At 45.4% G+C, this 27,702-nt stretch overlaps 1 protein-coding gene across 1 annotated transcript in view; it reads right to left on the reverse strand.

Annotated features, from left to right (window-relative positions):
* The window catches only part of ARID5B (AT-rich interaction domain 5B), a 147,172-nt gene that overhangs the window by 28,428 nt on the left and 91,042 nt on the right, over positions 1-27,702 (reverse strand). The window contains exons 5-6 of the mRNA XM_081328689.1: positions 9,087-9,202; positions 2,300-2,504 (exon numbers count right to left, since the gene is read on the reverse strand). Of these exons, the coding sequence (XP_081184815.1) occupies positions 2,300-2,504; positions 9,087-9,202 (321 nt within the window). The remainder of the gene's footprint in view (positions 1-2,299; positions 2,505-9,086; positions 9,203-27,702) is intronic.

Genomic DNA, 27,702 nt, shown 5'->3' on the forward strand with positions numbered 1-27,702 from the left:
TGGGCAACTGAGCACCAATAGTCCATTTCTAAGACAAGCAGAGCTTTCTAAGCTACATTCCTGTTTCCTCAAATTTATTAAGGATATATCTGATAGGATATGATAGCAATGTCCCAATATCTCAGGGGCTGCCACAAAGAAGAGGGGGGGTCAGCCTATTTTCCAAAGCACGAGAAAGCAAGACAAGAAACAATGGATGGGAACTAATCAAGGAGAGAAGCAACCTGAAACTACGGAGAAACTTCCTGACAGTGAGGTCAATTAATCAGTGGAATGGCTTGCCTTCAGAAGTCGTGGGCGCTCCATCACTGGAGGCTTTTAAGAAGAAATTGGACAGTCACTTGTCTGAAATGGTATAGGGCAGGGGTAGGCAACCTCGGCTCTTTTATGACTCATGGACTTCAACTCCCAGAATTCCTGAGTCAGCTGACTCAGGAATTCTGGGAGTTGAAGTCCATGAGTCATAAAAGAGCCGAGGTTGCCTAACCCCGGTATAGGGTTTCCTGCTTAAGCAGCAGGTTGGACTAGAAAACCTCCAAGGTCCCTTCCAACTCTATTATTCTGCTATATCTGGGGAGAAAGCATTGCAATTTTCTCCTTTCTCTCTCTCTGACACAGACACACACACATGCACACACAAATCAAAACGTTCCGAATAAAAAGCATTGCTAAATCTTGCATTTTTCCTGAGCTATCAGAAGCTTTGCTCAGGCCTTAATTTAATAGGAATCCAATGGTAATGCAACAAAGCTGTTCATAGTACATTAATTCTGCTATTTCATGCAGCTAGTTTTTCAAGCAAACACGTAATCATTTTAGAGTTATGTAAGCTTTTAATGGCTGCTGGAGGCCTGTTGCAATCAGTGTCAATTGCTGTTAGGTTTGTAAATTGTTATGTAAAGCATACCCGGCTGACATTCTGCATCAACATAACAGGGGGAAAACGTTCAGATAGCAATAGCAATAGCAATAGCACTTAGAGTTATATACCGCTTCACGGTGCTTTACAGCCCTCTCTAAGCGGTTTATTGAGTCATCATCTTGCCCCCAACAATCTGGGTCCTCATTTTACCCATCTCGGAAGGATGGAAGGCTGAGTCAACCTTGAGCTAGTGAGAACTGAACTGCAGGCAGCCGGCAATCAGCAGAAGTAGCCTGCAGTACTGCGGTCTAACCATTGCACCACCGCAGTGCCACCACGAGATACCTAGTATTTCCAAATAAGGCTCTCTTCCTTTAAAATAATTTGTTTAAAATAATTGATGACTCAAAACACATCCCCATCCACTGAAGGGGATACTTACACAGAATTTAATGGTTGTTTTTAAATAGTGGTAAGTCCTCCATTGAAACAGTTCTTTGCATGGTGTTCTGTTAGACTCAGATACGTTAAATATGATTTTCACGTCTGAAATTTTCTTTACAAATGGTCTTGCTGAAATGTTCCTGAGACTTGTACACTCCCTCCCCCCAATGTAAAAACTGGGGAGGATGCAAGTAAATGTTATTTTTAACTCAAGCAACTATTATAGGTACCAACTGATTTAAAATATTTTTTTCTCCTACACTGTTTTTTCAAGAGGAAAATAACAGAAGCATTTTACAGTTATTTCTGGCTTGGCTATGCATTTCAAAAACAGAATGATGCAGTCTCATTAAGCTAATTTGCAGCGTAAATCTTGCTAGTAAAAAGCAACTTCTTCCCAAGAGAGTGCAACAGGATTGCAGACTAAATTTCTAGGAGCAGTTGATCTGGAGGACCTTATGGAATAGGGCAGGGGTCTTCAAACTTGGCCCTTTTATGACTTGTGGACTTCAACTCCCAGAATCCCTCACCAGCATGCCTGGCTGAGGAATTCTGGGAGTTGAAGTCCATGAGTCATAAAAGAGCCAAGTTTGAAGACCCCTGGAATAGGGGATGAAAAGGGAATCAATCTAGGAAACAACCCAAGGCCAATAAGTGGATGCTTACGAGTGCCAGGATTCCCGCTTAACGTAATCTAGACCTCCAAGGCACACAGACTGCCTGCAGAAGGACAGGGATTTAGTTTTAGCAGGGCATTCCCCAAATGAGGAGAGGTTGCTCAAAGTTGTTGGGAAAAACCAAAAACCCTACAGACGTTTGGTATGCCTAAATACCTCTCGGGATGTCAACATGACTTGTATACTAAAAATAGAATGCAAAATTAAAATTAAAATTAGGGTCCCATCACCTTTAAAGTTGTCCCTTCTTACCAAGTCATTCAAAGCCTAAATTCTTTTAAATGTCACACAAAAATGCAATGAAAATTCTACTTACTCTGCTTAAAACCGAGGTAGGGTATTCGTTCAATGGGCGTTTTTCTTTCTTTCATATATTTATAAAGTGCCACGAGGAAGGCCTGTTCATCTGCTCTGCATTCCTCACCAACAGAAATCTTGGATTTATTCTCGTTGGAGCCCTTTTTACAATTGCTGTTATTATTTTTGGTTTTGGACAAAGGTAATCTAGCCTCACATTTTACCTGGAATAAAAGGAAGAGATGGCAGATTAAAGACTTGAAAACTGCTTGGTTCAGTTTTCATTCCCCTCTGACTCATCGCAGCTCCTCTTTCTCAGAAGGCTGAATTGCACTGTTGTGTCTTCACATTGAAACTTTTCTTGGAGCTGAAGTTGCTCTCTGCTTCCTTCCACCTGGTCCCATCTGCAAAGTATAATGGGCAAAGGCAGGGCACACCGCTCGGTGGCCCTGAAGCCATGCTGGGGGAAGGCAAACTCTTTTACTCATTTTAATATGACCAAGACACAGATTTCTGGGTGGACTTTTGTCCTTAGGAGCTGCCTTCGTTTGGGGGAGTGATCTCTTCCCAGCAATGCACACACGCTTGCCTCTCCACAGTTCTTTGTCCACCTCATCCCTTTCAGCTGAGGGAGCCGTTCCCAGTTCGATCCTTTGGGCAGGCAGAAAGGAAGCTCTTCACCCAGTGAAGAATTTCAGTGGGCAAGAGAAGGCAGGACACCTAGAGAAAAGATTCTGCAGGAGATGCTTTCTGTTAGTCCTGGCCTTCTGAGACCTTTAGCACTTATCAGGAGGAAAATGTCCTAGACCTGCCCAGCCAGAAGTAGCTACAGGGAACGCACAGGCACTGTTGCTTCTATGAAGTGTCCTGGTCCCCTGGTGCTGTCTCCACTCAGTTTGAGGCCTTTGATCTTAAAACCACCTTTTCTGTTGTGTTGCCTGTCCCCTGGAACATGAGGCACTGTCCTGCTTTAAAGTGACCATAATGACCTGCCCCAAAGCTAGAGTAGAAGAATGTGCCTCTGTGAGAGTTTTATTAATGGCTCAACGTAGGAGTCTCTGGCAGAAACTCTATCTATGGGGACACACAAAGGCACCACAAAGCAGTCTGAGGTCTGTTAATGGGCAGTCTTGAGGCCTTCGCTCTCCTTGGAGATTTCTTTGAATGGGGGTGGGAGAGAGCAACAGACCTAGAAATAATGGACATCCAGGATGACCACTCAGATTCCTGGAGCATAAAAATTAAGGTGGTGTTGGCAATAAGCCCATCAGCCTTGAGAAACAAAAAATTCAGGGGGATGATCAAGAATGGCATCTTCCCCTGCATCCTGAGGACATGGGATCTAAAAGGTAACCCTCTCCTGTGCGATACTAATAAATGAGGGCATTTGGTATTGGGCCAGATCCTTCATGACAATGGTGACCAAGTTGAGAACAGGCCTACCACATGGATCTCAATGGATCAGACAGCCCTTACCAGCTTTGCGGGTCTCCTCCACTTTCTAAGGACAACAATGCTGAAAAGTAAAGATTTTTTTCCCCTGTGTGACTGAGCTTATTTATACATGCAAAGTATTTATGGAAATATGAGAATTTTTTTAAAAAAAACCAGTTTGGTGTCAGACAAGCTTCTCAACTATAGAAACCTGTAGTTGTGAACATCCCAGGAATATTTGCAAGACTATGTCTTGTCCACTGATAAGCATATCAACTGATTTGGGTGCTCAAAAAACAAAACGGAAGAAAGAAAGAAAGAGAGAGAGAGAGAGAAGAAAGAAGAAGAAGAAGAGAAAGAAAGAAAGAAAGAAAGAAGAAAGAAAGAAAGAAAGAAAGAAAGAAAGAAAGAAAGAAAGAAAGAAAGAAAGAAAGAAGAGTAAACGGCAGGATACCATAAATTATTTTATACAAGAAATTTCCATTAAATCAAACTAGTGCATGTCAAGCCTTTATTATGCAGTACAATCTTAAATAAATGACTATTTTAGCTGCCTATTGGTATTAAAAAACCTTGTCAGAAAGGAGAGGGAAGAGGTACATGATTTGGATTCAGTATAAGAAAAAGCAACACACTCCTATATAAAAGAGACCTTTGAAGACTGCACAAGTTAGCAGGAACATTTTCTTCATATGTCCATGACCAAAGTGGTTTTTCCATAAATAAAATATTTGGTATAAATGTCTTGTGGTGAGGCATGAATTAGTTCTGTTAAAATCTGGTGAGAGACCATCTATTTTATTGTGGGCTTAAAGTATAGTTTAAAAGCTGCCGTTGGGAAAATGGATTTGTTTATGGGTCTTTTAAGAGGAAATTTCCAGCATTTGTGCTGAAGGGAAAAACTGATGTGGCCATACAGCAAAAGGTCTTTAAAACTTGGGGAGTCTCTTGGGACTTAATATTACTTCAAGGGAAACTTTGGTTCCTAATTTCACTGAGTGTCAAACGATCTGTGGCCATCAGCTTCATCCCTTGAATGTGAAGTCATGTCATCTCGTGCTGAGAGAGAAAATTAGAGCCAAAATGAATTGACCATTTCTATTAATCAAAGGCTGGGACAAAGTAGAACAATCCATGGGAGGGGCCAGTTTTGAAGGCATTGGGGGGGAGCTCTTTATGCAAAGGGAGGGGGGCATTGGGATGGGCAAACTGATGTCCATCTTTTCAGCATGAAACGGTTGATATATACGCTATTAATTAACATCATAATTAGATTTTCTTTTGACAGATGAAAAAGAAGAAGCGCTTCAAACTCCTTGATGAAATTCTGAGGAGTCATTTTCCTTGTGAAATAAATTTAGCCTTTCTTTCCTCTTTTAAGAAACTTCAGTCATATTACTGGCATCATATTGCTTGCGTGTTTTGTATTACAGCCCCAACTGCAGCTGAGAATGGGTCTCAGGCACCCAAAGTTTTTTGTTTGGTTTTGTGAGCAAAACAAATTCTTAGAAGAGTGGGAGCATGTTAGCAGGACAGAAACATATCAGTTACGCTGTTTATTTCTTGGACTTACATGCTGCTTTATTTGCTGCCAACTGTAAGTGGATTATGCAGTCTATAACTCAGATTAAACAACACAATAATAATCAACATAACCTACAGCGACAGCAAGAGAGGACAACCTCATCAAGTAGCCTGAGGCCTCCTGAAGCATCTACATTTCCTAAACTTCCTAAACTGGTTTTCCTAAACTTTAGGAGGGTTGTGGCCAGTTGTAGAGAACGGGACTGCCAAGCGGGCTTCTTGGTCCCTGATGTTGCCTTTGCCTGAGAGAAGCAATGTGGAGGGAGCTACTCCTTGTATCTTTACTGAACAGGCAAATATAACTGAGAACAGGTGGCCAAACAGAATTTTGAAGGCAACCACCATGAATTACGTCCACAAGCGAAGCAGCCATCCACACAGCTCTCAAAGCAGAGCGATTACATGGGAATCAGAGGTGTGTCCATAACTATTTCAGCTATCACATTCTGGACCTCCTGCGGCTTCCAAGTGGTGGCAAGGGCATGAAGAAGACATTGCAATAGTCCAGGTGAGAGATGACCAAGGGATGAGTGACTGTGAGTAAAATCTCCTAGTCCAGGAAGGGTCATAGCTGGCACATTATACAAGGCCCTCTTAATTACATTGGGTTGAAGATGCCTGATCTGTGTTGATGGGTGATCTCCCCATGGCTTCATGTAGATACTAAATCAGAATGGAGGAGCATGCAGGCCTAGAACTCAATTTCCTCCCTCAATGACCAGAACTGACCCTGTAGTAGGAGAACAACTGCAAAAGCAGCATCTCCGGTCTCAACCCTCGGAGACGAACCAGAGGGATAGCACAGTGGGGGCTGTTCAAAGTCAGTGATAGACCAAGCAACGCTGGGGGCTTGCTCACCCCCACCTTGGTCTCACCAAAGGCAGCCACATGTGGAATCTGGGTAGACCTGGTGCTGTACCCTGGACAGATTGAAACGAATTCAGATAAGCTGTTTCCTCTAGTTGTGGACCCAATTTATGACCAAATTGCTGATCTAGAATGGGATGCATGTGATCCCTTCAAAGCTGTTGCCAACAGAAATCTTCCTAACTAAGGCAGGCTAATGGATTGCATAAATTATTTATTCATTTTGTTTGAACTGGTCCACTATGTTATTGACCAGGTTGGGAATGTAACTAAAGTATATTTTCATGTTTTGCCCTAAGCCAGGGGTAGGCAACCTCGGCTCTTTTATGACTCATGGACTTCAACTCCCAGAATTCCTGAGTCAGCTGGCTCAGGAATTCTGGAAGTCCATGAGTCATAAAAGAGCCGAGGTTGCCTACCCCTGCCCTAAGCCCTCCAAAATAAACCTCCAAGCAAAAGTTATTAATTGGCTTCTGAGAAAATGTCTGAAGACACCTGATATGGAGCGAGAGAGCAACTCTTCAACTGATGATTGCATTTATCTCCAGTCTTGCACACAGCCTTTGCAGACAGGCTCAAAAGAGGAGAAAGGATGTGCAAAAGCAGACAAAACACTGCATTAAACAATTGTTGTTGTTAGTTGAGAAGTCGTGTCCGACCCATGGTGACCCTATGGACAATGTTTCTCCAGGCCTTCCTGTCCTCTACCATCTTCTGGAGTCCATCTAGGCTCACGCCTACTGCTTCAGTGACTCCATCCAGCCACCTCATTCTCTGTCATCCCATTCTTCTATTGCCCTCATTCTTTCCCAGCATTAGGCTCTTATCCCGTGAGTCCTTCCTTCTCATTAGGTGGCCAAAGTATTTGAGTTTCAACTTCAGGATCTGGCCTTCTAAACAGCAGTAAGGGTTGATCTCCTCTAGGACTGATCGGGTTGAGCGCCTTGCAGTCCAAGGGACTTGCAGGAGTCTACTCCAGCACCATAGTTCTAAGGCCTCAATTTGTTCTCCAATTGTTTTCAATCATCCGCTAACATGCTATTAACATGCAAAGGACATATAATCCTATAGGGTGACTCACTGCTTACCACTAATACTAGGCAGAGCACGATCTAGGCAAAGTGGGCCACAAAGGAAGAGCACCTTCTGGCCAACTGCAGGAGGTCCCACACTTTTTGTGGAGTTCAGACCTCAACCACCACATTTTCCACCAGTATCTCTGAACCATCAGGACACCTGTCAATCTTATTTACAAACTAATAGCCCCTGTGTACATAATAGGCCACACAACTGAACTGTGAATTCAAAATTAAAAAGTCTTACATAGTTTAATGTTAGGGTGAAAACTATTGCTAGCATCCATGAAATAGGAAGCAGACAATCATAATAATTTAAATAACACAAAAAAATGTAATACAGGTAGTCCTCAACCTATGACCACAGTTGAAACCAACATTTATGTTTTTAAGTGAGAAATTTGCTGAGTTTTGGCCCATTTTGTGATTTTTCTTGCCACATTTGTTAAGTGAATCACTGCAGTTAAATTAGTAACACAGTTGTATCTGGCTTCCCCACTGATTTTGTTTGTCAGAAGGGGATCACATGACCCTGGGACACTGCAACCGTTGTAAATGTGAGTCAGTAGTCAAGTATCTGAATGTAAATCACATGACCATGGGGATGCTGCAATGGTCACAAGTCTGAAAAATGGCCATAAGTCATTTTTTTCAGTGCCGTTGTAACTTTGGATGGTTACTAAATGAACTGTTGTAAGTTGAGGACTACCTGTACTGTCATCTGACTTCTTGGAGCCTCGATTCGGCTAAAAAAAAATCAAAAATCAAATGGGAATACTTCTCTCACAGACCTCCACCTGTAAGTACAGAGCTTGGCCCATCATTTGGCTCAGAGAAGAAGGCCTTTTTTTTGGAACTGCAAGAAGCAGTTTGACCGAGCTTCCTACTTCCTATTGCGGAGAACTCACCATTTCCCATTTTTCCATGGCCGGGAGATGAAAAAGCACGAAGCAGGGGTAGAAAAACTTCTCATCTTTCGGAGGCCTTTGCTCCACATTAGAACCATCTAATTTATGGCATGAAAGATTCCTAAAGATTTAAATAATCCAGCATACTGAAAAACCTTGGAAGAATCTTCAGGGGTGTTGCCATTTCTTGAAACTTCAGCTATGAACTTCTGGAAATAGCCAAGGTCCAGGGAATTAAGTTTACACTACCAACCAAAACCTCTTGTTGCCGATGGTTGAGAGGGAGGGGGTGGTCTGTCACAGAAGCAGTTTATATGGAAAAGACCCAAACTCGTGGGCCGAGGATGCTGCGCCCTGCAGCGGGAACAGGGGCGACTGAATTAGGATGGTGCCTCTCTGGCTACAGTCTCATTTTCATTCTCCAAAGACTGCTCTTGCAACTAGCCCAAGGAGTGAACCAGACTCACCTTTTGTTCACAATTACAAACCTACACCCCGCCCCCCCACCCCCCAATTACAACCATCCTTCAAGATAAGCTTAAATCCTGGACAGGTCCATGTGGTTCCCTTGCAACGGTGGGTAGGAGCCTGCCCACCATCTTCCTCTGGTTCGTTTCTCCCCCTCCCCCTTCTAACTTCCATGATGGGACCCTGCCCCATCTACTCAGCAGTTGGACCCACTTAGCTCTGACTTCAGGTAAGGCCACTGGCTGCCACGGCCCCTCCGGAAGGAGGCTGTGAAAGTTACCCAAAGGAGATGGGACCATTTCGGCTCCCCAGAACCTGCACCGTAGGGCTGACTCTTCAGGGCTGCCCTTTGGGGAACAGCCCCAGCATCTTTCCCAGAACCCTCTCCTCCCCCTGAAATGCTGCCCTGAAAAAGGAGAGCAAAACTCATCTGGACAAGAAATTTGGGGAAGGTGCTGAAGCTCCTTACCTTGGCCACCGTTTTGCCTTCACAATTATTCTGGGAATCTTTATTGACACTGAACGAATCTCTTCTCGGTGGGTTGCAGGACTTTTTCTTCCGTGGCCGTCCTTTGAGGTTAGGAGCTGAAAACAAACAGGCGACAGTTCAACCCAATTCCTTACGCGAGGGTAAAAAAAGTTAATCTCCTCCACGAGCTGCCAGCAGCAGCGACGGATCTTCCCTGAAAGAACTCTCCAAAGTTGGGCTGTTTCTAGGTCACATGTTCCTGTGGCCATTCCCCCCCCCCCGCCCCCTCCCGCCCGCCGTGACTTGGAGTGCCTTCACAGCATCACAGCCATCAAACAAAGCCTGTCTGCATTGCTGTTATTTTGGCACAATGGGGCTTGGATGGAGTTGTTAGCGAGAAATGACCTATATTACATTTGCTCCTGGCTCATCTAGTGCTGTTTACATTTGAAAATGTTAAAGATAACCACAAAGTGCCTTTTGCAGAGCTAGGAGGAAGCAGCATATACATGGCTGCTCCTTGTGGGCATGCACTTAGCAGAATAACAGAATAACAGAGTTGGAAGGGACCTTGGAGGTCTTCTAGTCCAACCCCCTGCACAAGAAGCAGGAGACCCTATACTATTTCAGACAAGTGGCTGTCCAGTCTCTTCTTAAAACCCTTCAGTGATGGAGCACCCCAACTTCTGAAGGCAAGCTGTTCCACCGGTTAATTGTCCTCACTGTTAGGAAATTTCTTAGTTCTAGTTTGCTTCTCTCCTGGATTGGTTTCCATCCGTTGTTTCTTGTCCTGCCCTCTGGTGCTTTGGAAAATAGGCTGATCCCCTCTTTTTTGTGGCAGCCCTTCAAATATTGGAACGCTGCTATCATGTCACCCCTAGTCCTTTTCACTAGACTGGCCATCCGGTCGTGACCTGTAACTTTCTTTTCTGGCCATTTCCTTCGGGGACAGGAGGACATCAGAGGTGGTCAGGTCTGCTGGCAAGGAAGCAAAGAGAGGACCACAGTCACTGAGTATCCTCAACCGTTGAAATGAAACTATCCTTTGCCAAATTGGTGCTTAACGCAGGGCTTTTATTTACAGTGCCCAGAAACTCCAGATTTACAGAAAATCAAACCATTTTGAGTCACGTTTTGAAAACTCACGTATATACGTATAGGTCACTCCCTTTTCTGCCCACAAGCATTTCTTGATGATGATGAGAAAAAAAACCAACAATGGGGCAAGGAAGGGTGTTGTTTGGTATGGAAAATGAGCTCCATAAATTCAGCCTTGAAATTTCAACAACCTTCAGCGGTGAGAAAACAATCATCACTTGGTGATTGACAACTTGAGTCTCTCTTTCTTTGAGAGTAACCATTGTTTTCATTACTTCTAGGGATGATTATAACATGTCAGAAATCTAAACACCACAAACCTCTTGAGTGCCTTTTAATTGTTTCTAATCTTACATTTGTCACACAAGAGGTTTTAGGACATTCTACATTTTAATTAGTTCTCTGAAGCAAGGCTGTGCTAATTTGATCCTGATGCTCTGAAGTGAGAGTTTCCTGGGAGGGTGGAAAGACAGCCATTGCCAGCTTCTTCCCCACCTGTTTCCTCCAAACACACCCACAGCCCCTGCGTCAGAACTGTCGTCGGCCAGAAGACCTAGGTGGTCGTGCGAGCGGACGGGGCTGGCACGCAAGAGAGGCAAAGCACCAGCCAGCCAGCGAGCAAGCAAGGAAGGCAGGAGAAGGAACAGTAGTTACCATCCCAGATGGCAAACATCTGCCTGATTTATCTTTGACTGCTGGGCGCTGCAGCATGTGGCTGAGCACCGCACAACCAGTGGTGGGATTCAGCCGGTTCGCACCACTTTCGGCAGAACCGGTAGCTAATTTTTTTGTTGCCCAGGCCCAGAATGGACTTCCGGAAGCGGCATCCACACAGAGAACCGGTTGTTCACCTATTTGAATCCCACCACTGCGCACAACCCCCTCAGGAAGCCTCCTCTGTTGCCTGTCTGTTTTGCTCCCTCAGAGCTGCCCCTGGCCCTGCTGGCTGCTCCCTTGGTCGCAGAAAGTCCAGTGAAGGCAGCCGAGGGAGGGATGTGCAGCCAGGCTGCAGCTCTCTGGCTGCTGACCCACGGCCAAGGAGCCTGTTCCCTCCTTTGCAAATGTAGCTCATGACTGCATTGTGATTGGTCCGCTGCACTGACCTCCTCGCCTGAGCACACAGAGGTCCTCCGAAGAGGAAGGAAGGAGGAAGAAGAGCAGGACAAGGAAGCCTCGGTGCTATTTCTCTCCAAAGAGAGGGCCTCAGCTCCAAGGGCAACTCTGGGTTCATTGACTTAAAACAGACATGTCAAACACAAGGCCCGGGGGCCAGATCCGGCCCGCGAAGTGGTTTCATGCGGCCCGCGAAGCCATCCTGGAAAAAGTGAGGGAATGGCCCCCACTGCCTTGGCCCTGGCCCAGAGACCCTCCTTCTGCCAGAGACCCTCAGATCTGTCCCACTCCTGCCCAGGCCCCCATAGGCACCCTTGATGTGAACGATGTAGAGCTGGCCATGCCCACCCAGTAGGCCACACCCACTCTGGCCACGCCCACCCAGTAGGCCATGCCCACCCTGGCCATACCCACCCCGCCCCCTGAGGGCAACCACAATGCTGATGCGGCCCTCAATGAAATTGAGTTTGACACCCCTGACTTAAAACATCCGTCTGGCCTTGCAAAAGGGGGACAAATTCCGGTTGAGCAAAAACCCCGGGAGATGCTTGAATGGCAGATCTATATTCCTTTGTGGCCAAGAAGCAAAAGGACACCCCTTCTGAGGGGGCCGCGATGAAGCAGGGCTGGTTCCCAGCAAGGAATTTTGGGAAAAGAGTTAAAAACTTAAACGGAGCAATGGAGCCTGTCTGGCCTGGAGGGAAAACACACACCAGCCCCCCTCTTACTTTTCATCTTTAAATTTCAGCAAACAATGCCCCCCCCAAAAAAATTAAGCAGCAAGAAAATGTCACTTCCCTAAAAAGCAGAAAAGTGTTGTGTACCAACGGCAGTAACGCACAACTTCTTTTTGAGGAATTTGGAGGGAAAGGACTTCTCTAGAAATTTCATACTCCAGGTATGACATAATGAAATTTTAAATTGCACCATATCTGATGTATAATTAAAAAAAATGAATCATCCAGGACTGTGGAGTTTCACTGACTAGCAAAAGACAGGCTGGCGTTAAAGCAGCATTTCCATTCCCTAAGCGGCTGCGCATGTTTACTTATTGCTTCTAAGTGACTAACACTTCCCTCGGCTAGAAAAATAAATCATTGATAAGAAAATATTTATAGTTTCATCTATTTATAGCATTCATAGTGAAACTCTTTCACAAAAATATTTGAGAGTGGCCCACGTCTTGCCAAAGACATTTGCAGTGGAAGCATTCAGGATGAGGAATATTTTCTATTTTCTTAAACTCTTTTTCTAAGAATAATAATAAAATAGATAAAATAAAATAAAATATAAAATGAAAATGACAGGTGAACATTGTGCTAACATACACCGATGTTGTTTTGTTTTCTTTTAATCACTTACATCAGTTCAGCCAGATTATCTCCAGATTATCTCCAAAAAAAAGCGCAAACTGGAAAAAGCGTTTAAGAAGTACTAGCATCTGATCAGAGAAGCAAAAAAGTTGCCAGATGTGGCACCTGCAGGGACCTCTGAAGGATCCCACTTAACTTTGGGTTATGGAGAGTGAATGCCCTGGGAGAAGAGCTGGATTACAAGGGATCCCCAAACCTGAAAGTCGGTGATCCCTTGTTTCACTGGCCTGCAAAGCTTTCCATTTTTTATTTTGCAGTCACCACCACTACCATCATCATGCCAGATCAATCCACTGCAGAAAGATCGCCTCTTCCCTGAAGAGGATGGATCAGAATCTACCATGGTGGTCCGATATGGGTTATTAGATTATTTTTTTTTGAGGCTGAGCAGGGAGGAACTACTGAAAGTCATCCAATTGGCTTCCCCTTCACTTCCCGGGCTCTCATGTATGTCAACATAGTAAATAATTTTAGTATTCTTCAACTTCTTTAGGATCAATGAATATAGGCATCCTCTTCCCCTCTCTTCATCTCGTAAAGACTGTGACCTACGGTATGTTCTATTATCTCTAGTTTTTCTCTTGTTTTACCAGTCAAACTGGAGGAACTATATAGCAAGAACGTACCTGTCTTTGCAGAGGTCACACCATTTCCAAGACAGCCCTTAATGCTGCACATAATTGCTCACAAATGAACCAAAGTCTTCCTAGGTAGATGTGTCCTGAGGGGGCCATAACAAGCCCCCTTGTTTCAGAGCCTGTCTTTACTAATACAGGCACACTCACTCATTCTATCATTATAGGCCAGACATGTCAAACACAAGGCCTGGGGGCCGGATCCGGCCCGCGAAGTGGTTTCATGTGGCCCACGAAGCCATCCTGGAAACAGTGAGGGAACGGCCACTGCTGCCTTCTGGCCCAGGCTGGCCAGAAGCCAATGTACAATTTCGTGGTGGTCATATATGCTGAAATACATTCAGTCTTAGCTCCACAAGGCCGTCTGGAAACAGCGAGGGACCAGCCCCTGCCACATCGGCCCTGCCACCTGGGCACGCGATGGGGAGGTATCACCCTTCGTGAGGAATGAAGAAATGCACCATCGCCTGGAAGTGGCCAGCACATGGCTCTGCCTACTTTGGGCAGGCTAGGGGCTGGGCAGCGTTGTGCTTCTCTTCAGATTCATGCCACCCGGCTCAGCCTCTCGGCACTGTGAGGAGAGCGCCCTGCTGCCTGCCGAAACTGGGCAGGCTGGGGTCTGTGTGGCATTGCGCTTCTCTTTGGATTTGCTCTGCCTGGCTTAGCCTCTTGGCACTGTGAGGAGAGTGCCCCGCTGCCTGCCAAAACCAGCGAGGCTGGGGGTTGTGTGGCATCGCGCTTCTCTTTGGATTTGCTCTGCCTGGCTCAGCCTCTCGGCGCTGTGAGAAAGCACCCCCCGCTGCCTGCTGAAACCAGGCAGGCTGGGGGGTGGGCAGCATTGCACAGGTACTCTCATGCTGCTCATGGCATCCCCTCCCCCAGAGCCTACCAAGCCGGATATGTGAAGTAGGTGAGGGCCATGTGCTGGCCACTTCCAGGCGATGGTGCATTTCTTCATTCCTCACGAAGGATGACACTTCCCCAGCTGCGTTTCTTGCCTGTTTTTCTCCCTCCCTCATTTTTCCCCACCACTCTGTTCTAAGGAAGGAAGGAAGGAAGGAAGGAAGGAAGGAAGGAAGGAAGGAAGGAAGGAAGGAAGGAAGGAAGGAAGGAAGGAGAGGGTGGGTCTGAGGGAAGTCCTGCCTTAGTCCTGCCCTGCTGCCCTTTCACCATCCCCTTGCCCCCTCCTCCTGGCCTATCCTGGGTGGGTCTCCCATCCTAGTGCTAAGAAAGCTTTGGATACAAAGCCAAGTCTCCTCACATGGAGAGGGAGTGGGCCTCCCTCTGACTTTGCCATCATACCCATCATGAGCAACCTGGCTAAGGAGAGCAAGCACAGTAGCTGGGCGCCCCCTTGGGGAAGTGGGGCTGGGTTCAGTGCCGCGGGTGGGCTGGGCATTTGATTTCCGCACCATCATCCAGCCCCCCCCCCATGGCCTGAGAGGAACAGTGAGGCTTCTCCAGTGGACCATGCCTTGGCACTTGCCCTGGTCCATCTCCTTCTGCCAGAGACCCTCAGATCTGTGCCACTCCTGCACCCTTGACACGAATGATGTAGAGTTGGCCATGCCCACCCAGTAGGCCACACCTACCCCAGCCATGCCCACTGAGTAGGCCATGCCCACCCTGGCCACCCCCCCCAAGGGCAACCACAGTGCCGATGCAGCCTTCAATGAAATTGAGCTGGACACCCCTGTTATAGACCAATGCTGAGTCATCAAAATAGGATTCCAATGCTCCATGTAAAGTCATTTTTTTGTCTACAGGAGAATTTACTGTGTGAAATGTACTGAATGTGCCTGTTTCTGAATTTTTTAAAAACATCCACTCATCACAACCCCTCCTGTGCACTCACATACAAAAGAAATGTCCAGGAAAGCAGCCTGATCAAAGCCTGCTCTCTACTATGTGCCTAAAACTCTCTTGTGAAAAGGGAGACCACCATGGGTATTTCCATTTAGCTACCATTTGTGGTGAGAAGGAACCAAGGTTCCGAATCACCTCATTCACATCCGTATCCCTGTGGATAAAAGTTTAAGTGGATGGTTCAGAGACCAAAATCTATCAGGCTCCTTGGGGACATAATGGGAAGAGGGTCCTGCGGGGTGGTGGTGGGGGGGGGAGGAGCTGGCCTTCCGTGGAATTGTCACGGGAATGCATGGCCTGTATTTCTTAATCTCTCTGGACAAGTAAAATTGGCCTTTGACCAACACACCAGAACCCCTAGGGCAGGCGTCCAGCTGGCTATGAATCCAGAGAGGTTATTCCAAACTCTGCAAAAATTCCCCCAACGGCAAAGCAAACACAGGAAAGGTTCTATTGAGAGGCAAAAGCCCAAAGGGACTATTGCGGGCCAAAGCGGCACCGGGACAGTCCGCGAGGCAGGAGGTAGCAAGCTCGGAAGTCCTTCCTGCTTGGGCGGCTGAATAGTCCGCAGGGAAGAGCATCACCGTGGTGCAACCTGTCTTGGGAGCTGCCCGGGCCTTGGCGGGCAAGTCCCTTGGAGGGGGGGGGGAGGCTCAGTTCCAGGGTCGCTGCTCCCCTCCCCATCAGCAGCATCCTTAATTAAGAGCCTTCACAGCGGAAGGAAAAATCTCCATGCAGGGAAACCCAGGAAAAGGCACCACAGATTTCTCTATTCAAGATACCAGCCTTCATCAAAACCGTCTCACCGAGTCAGCACTTCCAGCATGAAAAAATAATAATCTCCAAGCAATAATAAAATGGCTCCTTGCATACCATCCATATTTCAGAAAGGGCGAGGGTTATGTAATATTCCTGGGGTGGGGGTGGGTGGGGGTTGGGGTTGGAGGATCAATCCTGATTTGTAGGGAGCCGGTGAGATTAAGCCAACATGCCATTACGGGCTTTGCTTATTTCCCCATCATTTCTTCCCTTGATCCTAATTAACGATTGCTCTGTTTGCGCGTGTTGGCAGAGCTGCCGCCGCCGCCGCACCGCGTCCGGCTTCACATTGCCGCATCTCAGCGGCTTTATTGCCTCATGACCGATTGTCAGTTGATTATTATCTAACCGAGAAGGAAGCCAAGAAAAAAAATATCCCATCCCGCCCTTATATGGTCAAAAGCAGCTGTCCTCTCCCACTTTTCGGTATTTCTCCTCCAGCTGGGCGATCATTCTCTGTCAGCAAAGAGCCGCGTGTCACATGTATATTAAAATGTACAGCAGGCAAAGAAAATCAATCTTTACCGTGTTTGAAACACTTCAGAATGTTATTAAACTAGCCAGATTTGTTCTTCGAAGCAAACCTCTCGGTCGCCCTCTAGCGGTCCACCCCGGCTAAGCCAGGGAGAGGAACTACAACTACACGGAAAATGTTCCCATCCAGTCATTCATTCTTAGAAACGGGTCGGAAAAGGCACCTTCGGGCTTACTTCTTTACTCCAAACATATATTCTGCTAATAAAGCTTTCCTCAGTTGGGGAGATAAAAACCAGCTGCCGGTCGAGCTCCGGATGGCACCGGACCTTCGTTCCTTCCGACGCGGTCTGAAGACCCATTTATTTGAACAAGCTGGCCTGGCCTGATGGGGGATGTTAGGTTTTTTAATGGGGTTTTTTATATTGTTATTGTTTTTATCTGGGCTATTATTTAATCCTTTTTAATTTTTGTATTCTCTATTTATATGTGCCCTGTTCACCGCCCTGAGTCCTTCGGGAGAAGGGTGGTATACAAATATAATAAAATAAAATCAAAATCAAAATTCCTCCTCTGCCATCCTCTCCTGCAGGTGGATTCTCCAGTGACACCTAACATTCTTGAACGCAAACGTTCTGTTGAGGAGTCACCCTTGTCTGCCCCATTTTTATTATTGCTATCAGAATAAAAAGAATGATTTTTTTTAAAAAAAATCAAGTCCGTGTTCCTGTGAAACAGAACAGAAGAAAGGAACTCAAAGGTCCTCCTATAATCCCATCTCAATCGACACCCACAGGTCTGTCTGATCAAGATGGCTCTGGGGTAGGAAGAAACCGCCTCCGTCGGCCTCCCCTGGCCACAAAATGTGATGGAGCACTTGGTGAGCTGAGTCAGACTCTGGTCATAAGCAAGGCGAAGCCATCCATGGGCTCCCCAGAGATCTGGTGCCACGGTCAGGTGGAGAACCCACCTGGTCACCAGGACCAACCTCACCAGATTCCTGCCAGAACCCCTTCGGAGGCCGGTCAATGGAAACAGGAAATTTTCAAGCACAAAGAGCTGGTTAGATCTTTTCACAAGATACTGGATCCAAAGGGGGCAATGGGAAAGGACTGGCATGGTGAATCTGGTCCCCCCAGCGGCCTCCTTGTTCCCCAGCACCCCAAAGCAGAAGTGCTTAATGACTCACCCAGGAAGGAAAGAGTGGCAGGCTAATTTTAAAGATGCAGCTCATTTAAGCAAAGATATCCCAGGGACACGGACAGTCCTTTAACGTCCCTTGTATCGTTCCAACCTTGGCTTCTTTTTACTTTTTTTAAAAAAAATGCATAAAGGGTGCCTATTATTACATTTAGAGGTCACAGTTCAAACTTTTCAAGAGAAATTGCTGCATTTGCTTCCTGCAGAAAGTCCATTCTTAAGCCAAAGCAGCTCGGGATGGCCACAGACACAGGATTATGTGGTTCAAGAGAGAATTGGGATCTGTAAAATTCCCTAATATGGGCAAGAAATAAGAGTTTTTGTTTCTGAAAAAGCAGCTAATTTGTCTCTGAAACTGAATAGCATGCACAAAGACCAAGTTCACCCCTGGCGGTGCATAGTTGTTGTTTTTTTTACCTTCCCCCACTTTTCATGTACATTTTTAAAAGCATTTCAATGATCTGAAAACATACATTTATTTTAATTATCAAATTAATTCTTCAAAACAACTTTATTAAAAAGTGACTAGAAGATTTTATCTGAGCCGCCCTAGACCCATCCATGAAGTACAAATAACCTGACATTAAAGGCACATTTGCAGGAGGGGAAGAGCACCCCAAAAGCGGTTTCCATTCCCACCTCAGTAAACATGCCAATCATTTCTTTTGGCTAGCCCAGGGGTAGGCAACCTTGGCTCTTTTATGACTCGTGGACTTCAACTCCCAGCATTCCTGAGGCAGCATGGCTCAGCTTGGAAACCTCTCCCTTTCGCCTCAGCATGGCTGGCTCAGGAATTCTGGGAGTTGAAGTCCAGGAGTCATAAAAGAGTCAAGGTTGCCTACCCCTGGGCTAGATTGATTTGAAGCTGGCCAGTCTTGTTTGCCCTTTGCCCCCCCTCCCCCCATGGTCTGTTAACACCATAGGAAGGAGGAGGATGACATCACCCCTCATTTATTTTAAAGTACAGCTTTCGTGGCACAAGTAACAAGTGGCTTCTTCCTGTGGCATTATCAGCACCCCGAAATACGACTTGCTTAAAAGGAAACACATGTTTGCCTGCTCTGTTTCTACCCTTCAGTTGCGTAATTGGTTTTCCGTGCCAGGTTTGCTTTTTTTCTTCTTTGAACCAATTGCCCCAGCTAATTATTCTACCTATATTTATACCTGCATTATTTCAATATCTATCTTCTTAATGAAGAGAACGTAAAGGTCATCTGTGTCATTTACTGAAGTAGGTCTGCAATGCCGGGAACTCTAATCAGAAAAGGGGGTTCTCTTAAGTTTAGGTGATCCTTATGCCGCAGGCACACGTATCAGGAAAACGAATGGAGGTGATGTGAATTGTTTCCTGTGATTGACCCAGAACTGACTCAGATCCATCCCAGGGATGGCAGCTCAGGGCCGGCTCTGGCATCAGGAAGGATGAAGCCAGTTGGCGGGAGGGTATATAAAAGGGTAGGATGGCAACAAGAAGGCCACACTGGAGTTCCTACCCTGCATACAGTATACAAGATACCGTCTGCCCACATTTCATCTGACTGCAAATGTCTAATGATACGTATTAAGCCTGCAGATCTCCTCTTAGTCCATTCCTGATCTGTCCTACTGTATTTCTACCTTAAGGAAAGGTTCTCGCTTGTCTCCATCCCACATTTGTTTTAAGAATGTCATTTCCTAAGGCTTGTTTGTTGGTGCTACACTGTTGTTAGGTACCTAGTCCTCTTTGTAGATTGTAAACATTTTGTGAGCAAGGTAAGCCTGTCCAAAAAAGGCAGGTGATACATTTTCAGCCCCTACATCCTTCTGAAAGTCCCAGTTCTTCCTGAGTAAGTGAGCAAAACCCCAGCTGCATTTAGTCTTAAGAAACCATCTGAATTCTGAGCTAACATCTGCAGAACATGCTGGCTTATAATACCGTCATTTCCATCCCTGTCCTATAAAGTAGGAAGTAAAAAAAATTCAGGGCGCGATTTATCCCCCTCTGCCAATCGATACAGTGCTTTTATAAAAGGGATTGACCTGCAACTTTAAAGGTACTGCCATATAACATTTTAGAACATTTATAAATAATGCTTTTATCCTAATTGCAAAATAATACTCTGCAATGAAAACAGGCATAGAGTGCTTTTATAGGTAATGATTTAAAATGTCATTATTTTTTTTAACTGCCCGCATCCCTCGCTCACTCCTTCCCTCCCTGAGAAGCGTTCAGGGTTCAGGACTAGATTTCATCTTTCTGAGCTCTTTGGGGCCTCCCTGCAGACGGGCTTTGTTTATAAAACCTGAGTTAAATACGTTCCTGTGTTGTAGCTGCGCTGCAACTGCACCAACAATGGAAACAACAATGGAACTGACAAAGCAGCAGACAATTCTCCAGTCCTAGGACTAGTTCTCAGTGCCATGCGCTGGAAACCTTCTGCTGCGACTCATTTTCTGTTTAATTTGGCTGAAATCCCAGCTCGTCCCGTGCTTTGCCACACTAATTTTATAATAATAAACTGTTTCACAATCTTTATGCGGTCATGCAAATAAAGGGGTTGCAGAAGACATTTTCACTTGATTATCTTCTCAGCAAAAGGCATTGTATGGAAATTAAAAATGTAACTTAATGAATCTGTGAACAAAATAAAATAAACATCCTAGGATACATGAGAATATCTTTTTCTTAAAGAGAACATTTTTCTTAAAATAGCCTATTCATGATCATTAATCATGCCTGCCAGAGTCTCGCCTTCTCACCCTCACCCAGTCCTGCTGTTGACTTCATTATAGACGGCCTCAAAATTCATTTTTAAAATAGCTTTTTTTCCTCATACTTGGGGCTCAGTTTTCAAGGAGGACGACCTCACTTCCCTGCTGGTAAAAGACACTTGCTTTTAGAAAGACTTCTTGTAGGCTGCTTTTTTTTTAAAGAATGCTTTGTTTGTTTTTTAATATTTGAATTTCTTTGTATTGCTGTCCCGCTAAGGTCCTGCAGCTATTTCTGGAATGTAATCTTTACCACTGGAATTAGATTGAAAGTGGGCTGCATGTTTGCAATAGTTAAATAATTGATTTTGTTGCAAACCTTTGTGAACTCAGCCAAAGAAAGGATTACATTTCAGAAACATGATTTTGATTCTAGTCAATTGTACTGTCCAACCGGAAGGCAGGATAATCCCAGACAAGACAAAACCAGTGGAACAGGACAGATTTATAATAAATTGCTTTTCAAATTTCCCAAATGTTTAAAGTGTTAGTGATATTTAGGGGAAGGAATACTGATTATTTCAACTGTGTTTGATCCAAATGCAGGTTATGCCTCTCTGAAATCCCCACCCCTTAATTGCAATGAGCATGCTCAAACCGCCCAGGTACAGGAAGGTGGGTCTCCCGCTTCATCACATGAGGATGGAATGACAAAAGGATGGCAAGAATTTTGTGCCCCAGAGTGACTTTCGGATTGAACGTCCCAACATCTGACTCCAGGAAACTGACTCAGCGTGCCTGGCTGAGGAATTCTGGGAGTTGAAGTCCACACGTCATCAAAGGGCCAAGTTTGAAGACTCCTGGTCTACACCCATGTTCCCCAATTTCCGAGAGTTGAATTTCAAGCCCCTTAAAGTTGCCAAGCTGGGAAATGGTGGCCTGCACAATGATTAACCCTATGCAGTGGCAAGTCTTAAAACATGGTTTCAACAGTAGCTGCTCCTTGGAGGGTTTGTTTGTGAGGCACTAAAGCTGAATTGGATCAAATATAACAGCTGGATGAGGCCATCTGAATGACATTGAGGGGTGTGGTCCATCCACAGTGGAAGGTAGAGAGACTTTTCTTTGTCCTGCCGGGGTCTGTCTTATGTGTGAATGGGCGGGTGGATGGCCAGGGAGGGAGAGGGAGAGGGAGGGAGGGAGAGAGAGAGACAGAGAGATGGAGATGTCTGGATCACCACAAAATATTTCCTTCCTTCCTTCCTTCCTTCCTTCCTTCCTTCCTTCCTTCCTTCCTTCCTTCCTTCCTTCCTTCCTTCCTTCCTTCCCTCCCTCCCTCCCGTACAAAGTGAATATTAGAGAAGTGATTTTCATAAACGGCAGAAGAATAAATATTTTTTAAAGCAATGGTTAAATCTGCACTCTTTTGCTAGCTTAATCTTGGTCAGCAACCATCAGCGGAAGGACATAGCAACGGCTGAGTTAAAACCTGTGCTGGTGACGACCTGCACATCCAGAGGGGAAGTGATGCTTTCCCTTTCTCTTCTCTGGAAAGATAATAATCTACTGTATGTGATGGCAGATGCCGCATCACAGGGCTTCCCAATAAAATCTGAAAAGCATGAATTCGCTGGGCTGGGCGGGGCTGGGGGCTGGGCCCTAAAAGGCAGAGCCGGTTCTCTTTGCAAGTGAGGAGGGTCTTGATCCAAAAGCTCCTGGGGGGACCTTCCTGTCTCCTGCAGGAACCATCTGATGAAGCCCCCTCGACTCACCTGCCGATACAGCTGACATCTGTGGTTCAGTCATCTCAGCTGCTTAGGCTCTGCAGCCAGCAACTGGATGGTTGCTAGGCAACTATTGTTGAATACATGCATAAGACATTAATTGTCTAAGCACTTTTTGAAAAAAGCAGAGAGAGAGAGAAAAAAATCTTCAAAGTGGAGGCTACTGTCATATCTAAAATTGGGCATGTTCTTTATCGCCATCTCTCCAAGTTGGTGTGCAGTGTGTTTGTGTCAAAGGGTGAAATGAGTCACAAATTACTCAGACATCAATCCCAAAATTATCAGTAGCCTCATCTCTTGCAATGACTCATTTAAAGAATTTTATGTCTTCTTAATCTTCTGCTCTTCATTATCCTGTGTGTCATTTTGCTTGACATGGAGTTGTCTTATATTAGTTTGTATCATGAGGCTACACAAGTGACACTTGCGACTTAGTATTTCAACCCGTTTAGAACGTCTGTCTCCCCATAATGGAATCAGCAAAAATTTGTGTTTATGTCACTTCACAGGGATGGCACAACCCCACAGCTGATACCAAACACTCTGGGACCTTGGATCCCCAAGTGCCAATTCCCCCCTTTGGCCTTTCCCGGGATTCCAGGCTCAGGAACAAATGACCAAGACAGCAAACAGGGCCTTCCATAAACTGATGCAAACTTCACTAAATAAATGCGGGATCTAGATCCAGGGAACCATCAATGACCGAACTCACACAGTTGTGATGAAAGCTCATACTAGAAACCCACTCTTGGAAATACAGCATCTACCTTGCCCGGTTGCTCTTGTGAAGGCTGGATCCTCTTTCTCGAGAAAGGCAGGATCAAGGGGGCTCGGTCTAGGGAGCAGCAGAAGGGTGCTGCTGATGCCAAGGCATTGGCTGCAATAACATCAGGAAGCCTTTCCTTGCCTGAAGGAGATGCTGAGGAGTCTGTCTCCAAGAAATGGTGCTGCCGCTCTGGTTTGGCGAGAAGAAGGTGGAAGACATGGGCAAGTTTGCTTGGCTGCCTTCATGATTCTTCTCCCTGGCTATTGCCCTTGGTCTTTGAATGAAGGCCGTTCAAGGGGCAGGAGGGGCTTAAACCAGAAACTGAAGTCCAGTTGCTATCAGGGCCAATACAGAACCAAAGAGAGGTGGGACAACTCTCCCAGATCTTCTGTTCTCCAGAAAAGGTGGGTGTCTGAGTGCTGGGCAGAAGCTTTTGCTCAATCAACCAACATGAGGCCAATCATTTTGCTCTTGCAATATCTAAGGTGTTACCACAAAGAAGAGAGGGTCAACCTATTCTCCAAAGCACCCGAAGGCAGGATGATAAGCAATGGATGGAAACTAATCCAGGAGAGAAGCAACCTAGAACTAAGGAGAAATTTCCTGACAGTGAGAACAATGGAACGACTTGTGTCCAGAAGTTGTGGGTGCTCCTGCTTGAGTAGGGGGTTGGACTAGAAGACCTCCAAGGTCCTTTCCAACTCTGTTATTCTGTTATTCTGCTCTTGTATCAGAAGCTCCCCAGATCATAGGCTGATGGCACCCGATCAGGGTACCCCAAGGCTCAACGTTGAGGATCTTATAAGGGTAGGATAAATATGGGTATTGTGCTGCCACCATGTGGTTGTTTGGGGAAATTATAATATGCTATCTTAACTGGGTCAGCCAACTCCTCCCACTCTCTGACGTATTTCCTCCTTCTCCTGACCATGTGCTTTTACACCCCTCCCCTTTCTGGGATGGACTTCCTCCTTCTTCTCCCTGGGGACTCTCCTCCTCCATAACCGGCAGATACACGTGCAGACATTGAGTCGTTACTGTCTTTTGACCTTGGGAATACCGTCCAAGTATCATCTAACTCTACTCATCTGCTGTATTCTACTCTACATGCAAATAAAGGTACTTCTAGATGATAAAGGTATTTTCATGAGTTCTGCTATCTGGCAAGGGCTGTTATCAGTGATAGAATCCGCCTATACAGACCAGCACAGAGGTCTTAGCAAGGGGAAAAATCATTAAACAACAGCTTGATCCAGAATAGGTATCTCCATACAGTTGAACCTCAAACCTCAGTAGGCTCTTAAGCCATCCACCTTACTGATATGCAGGATTCTGCTCCTTGGCCACTTCTGCTTCTAAGTTAAAAGGTGTTCATCTGCCACCTCTTTTTTGGCTGCTATTGTATTTTAATCAATGCGCTCATTAGACTATTATACAAAAAAATCCAGGTAAATCAACCACGAGCAGGGAAGGCAATCTGAAAGGCTTACTTAAAGCTCCTGTGGTGCATCTTGATTTTTGAGCTTGTATTAGTTAATGTTTTTTAGCCAAATGAATTTAAAATGCTGTAATCAAGTAATATTTTCTAGTTTAACTCACCCCAAATAACAAAATAAGAATACTTCTCAGTCTCTGCACTGAGACTATTCTGCTGAACATTCTGCTGAAATTAATAGCTTACTGGTACTTCAGCCCAAACACCAGAACTGCACAGCTCCTGTACATGCAAAAATATTGCCTGGTCCCAGATGCCGAATACACAAAAAGGGGAGATCACTAAAGCCTGCACCCTCAGGGTTCTCATGGAAGCAGCTGGGTAAGCCGAAGGCACCAATGGAGAAATGTTACTGACATTCTGAATTTGATTACCACCAAATGAAGGGGTGAGATTTAAAAAAATCTTGAGTTTTTTTAAAAAAACATTAACAAGCCTCTTTTGTAAATCCAATATAGGAAAAGTATCCAGGTCACTCTCTTGATTTATTGTTTCTATATCCCTTTCAATTATTAAGACATCAGCTGGGCATTTTTTAATATGGCTAATGAAAAAACATATTTTTCCACGTCATTCTTGTAGCCTATCATTTTCAAATCAACTTTTAATTCAGTCTTGGTCTCGTCAGGTAGTTCCTCTTCCATAACATCTTTTAGACATAATCCCTCCATAGAGGCTGATGTCTCTGTTGACACTCTTTAAAAGTAACCTCTGAATCCACTCTTCAGAAATATCCTTTGATATGTTTAACGGTAGAATTCTGTAGTTTTAACTAAAATTTATGAATTTATGAGTTCTTCTCCTTTAGTGAGTTAATGTCTTTCCTCCTCCTCCTCCTCCTCCTCCTCCTCCTCCTCCTCCTCCTCCTCCTCCTCCTCCTCCTATTATTGTTATTGTTATTCACACAGTCAGCCAGATGTTCAGTGAGTTTGGCATTTTTGTTTATCTATTGAGTCCTTATTAAGGACCTGGGATAGGCAGATCTAGATGTTTGATGTTGCTGTTGTGGTTGTTATTATTATTAAATTCAATTCACAGTCTGGGACTGGTAAAAACAGTTGAAGTCTAACCCAGGACATAATAGCTGTTAAGGTAGTGTCTGAATATATAGGCAGTTCCGAGTACGGTGGTGTTTTTTTTTTGCAAAGTCAGGATATTCAGATATTTCCATGTATCTAGGTAGCCCTTTGGATGATGATGATGATGATGATGATTAAATTCAATTCACAGTCTGGGACTGGTAAAAACTTAACAGTTCAAGTCCTAATCCAGGATCTAAGAGGTAATAAGGTAGCATCTGAGTACATAAGCAGTTGTTATTATTGTTGTTGTTATTATTAAAAACAAAATCATTTTAACAATGTTAAGATTGTTGGGTATGAGTTTTGTATTTATCTTCACAGTGGTAGGAAACTGCTGAGCAATTTCAGCAGTTGAGCAGCTGAAGTGTGTGTGTGGGGGGGTACTCCAAGAATTTGTTCACAATTTGCCCTATCTACATATTCTCAGCATTATTTTGCCCTGTTTAATATTTATCCATCCACTTTCCTCTCTTTAGTAACCATTCTACCAAGGGCACACAAGGTTTTTGCCTGATATGCGTAATAATTTTTCTCATGTAACCATATTGAATGCTTTCTTTACAGATGGAAATAGTAGCCTAGAGATTATCAGCCCTTGTCATAGTCTGGCCACGTGTCCTGTTCCTTGCCAACTTTGGACACATTCTTGGTCCGTCTGACCAGAGTACCACCAATATGATCAGGCCCCAGCTCTGCCTCAAACAATCCCCTGCAGTTTGATTTGATTTGATTTATTAAATTTATATGCTGCCCTTTTCCCTAAGGACTCAGGGCAGCTCGCAACAATAAAAAAATTAAGAAACATAAAATACAAAAATTTAAAAAGAATTAAACAATAAATATGATAAATACATGACAGTTTAACCCAATAAAAGCCAAATTTAAACCATAATCAGTCCAGGCCCGATTGTTGGAACATCCATGTCTTCAGGTCATGGCGGAAGGACTGAAGGTCAGGGGCCGTCTGCAGCTCCGGGGGCAGTTCATTCCATAGGGTCAGCACACCCACAGAGAAGGCTCTCCCCCTGGGGGTTGCCAGCCGGCATTGCCTGGCCGATGGCACCCTGAGGAGGCCGACTCTGTGGGAGTGAACCGGGCGATGGGAGGTTGACAATGGCAGCAGGTGGTCTCGCAAGTAGCCCAGGCCTAAGCCGTGTAGGGCTTTAAAGATTATTACCAGCACCTTGAATCGCACCCGGAGGGTAACCGGAAGCCAATGCAGCTCACGCAGGAATGGTGTAACATGGGAGTATCGAGATACTCTCATAAGCACCCGTGCGGCCGCATTTTGCACCAGTTGAAGCCTCCGGGTGCACTTCAAGGGCAGCCCCATGTAGAGAGCATTGCAGTAATCCAGGCGAGAAGTGACGAGGGTGTGGGTAACCGTGCATAGGGCATCTTGGTCCAAAAAGGGGTGCAACTGGCGCACTAGGCGAACCTGCGCAAAGGCCCCCCTGGTCACAGCCGTTAGATGATCTTCCAAGTTAAGCTGTGAATCCAGGAGGACACCCAAGTTGCGGGCCGTTTCTGAGGGGGGCAGTACCTCCCCCCCATCAAAAGATATGGAACTTGTTGGACAATACAAGGTGCCGGTATCCACAGCCACTCGATCTTGGAGGGGTTCAGCCTGAGCCTGTTCCTTCCCATCCAGACCCGCACCGCCTCCAGGCACCGGGACATCACGTCAAGGGCATCACTGGGTTGGCTTGGGGTGGAGATGAAGAGCTGGGTATCATCTGCATATTGGTGATACCTCACCCCAAAGCCACGAATGATCTCACCCAGCGGCTTCATATAGATGTTAAACAGGAGGGGGGAGAGAACTGACCCCTGAGGCATCCCACAAGAAAGGGGCCTTGGGGTAGACCTCTGCCCCCCTGCAAATACAAACTGCGAATGGCCAGAGAGGTAGGAGGAGAACCACCATAAAACAGTGCCTCCCACTCCCAACCCCTCGAGCCGTCACAGCAAGATACCATGGTCGATGGTATCAAAAGCCACTGAGAGGTCAAGTAGGACCAGGACAGAGGAGCAACCCCTGTCCCGGGCCCGCCAGAGATCATCTACCAGTGCAACCAATGCCGTTTCCGTGCTGTAGCCAGGCCTGAAATCGGACTGGTATGGGTCCAGATAGTCTGCTTCATCCAGGAATTGCGGGAACTGACGCGCCACAACACTCTCTTTTTTTTTTAATTAAAAAGTTTTACAATACATTTTAAGCAT

This window comes from Vipera berus (genome assembly GCF_964194415.1).
Source record: "Vipera berus genome assembly, chromosome: 5".
NCBI classification, from domain to species: Eukaryota; Metazoa; Chordata; class Lepidosauria; order Squamata; family Viperidae; genus Vipera; species Vipera berus.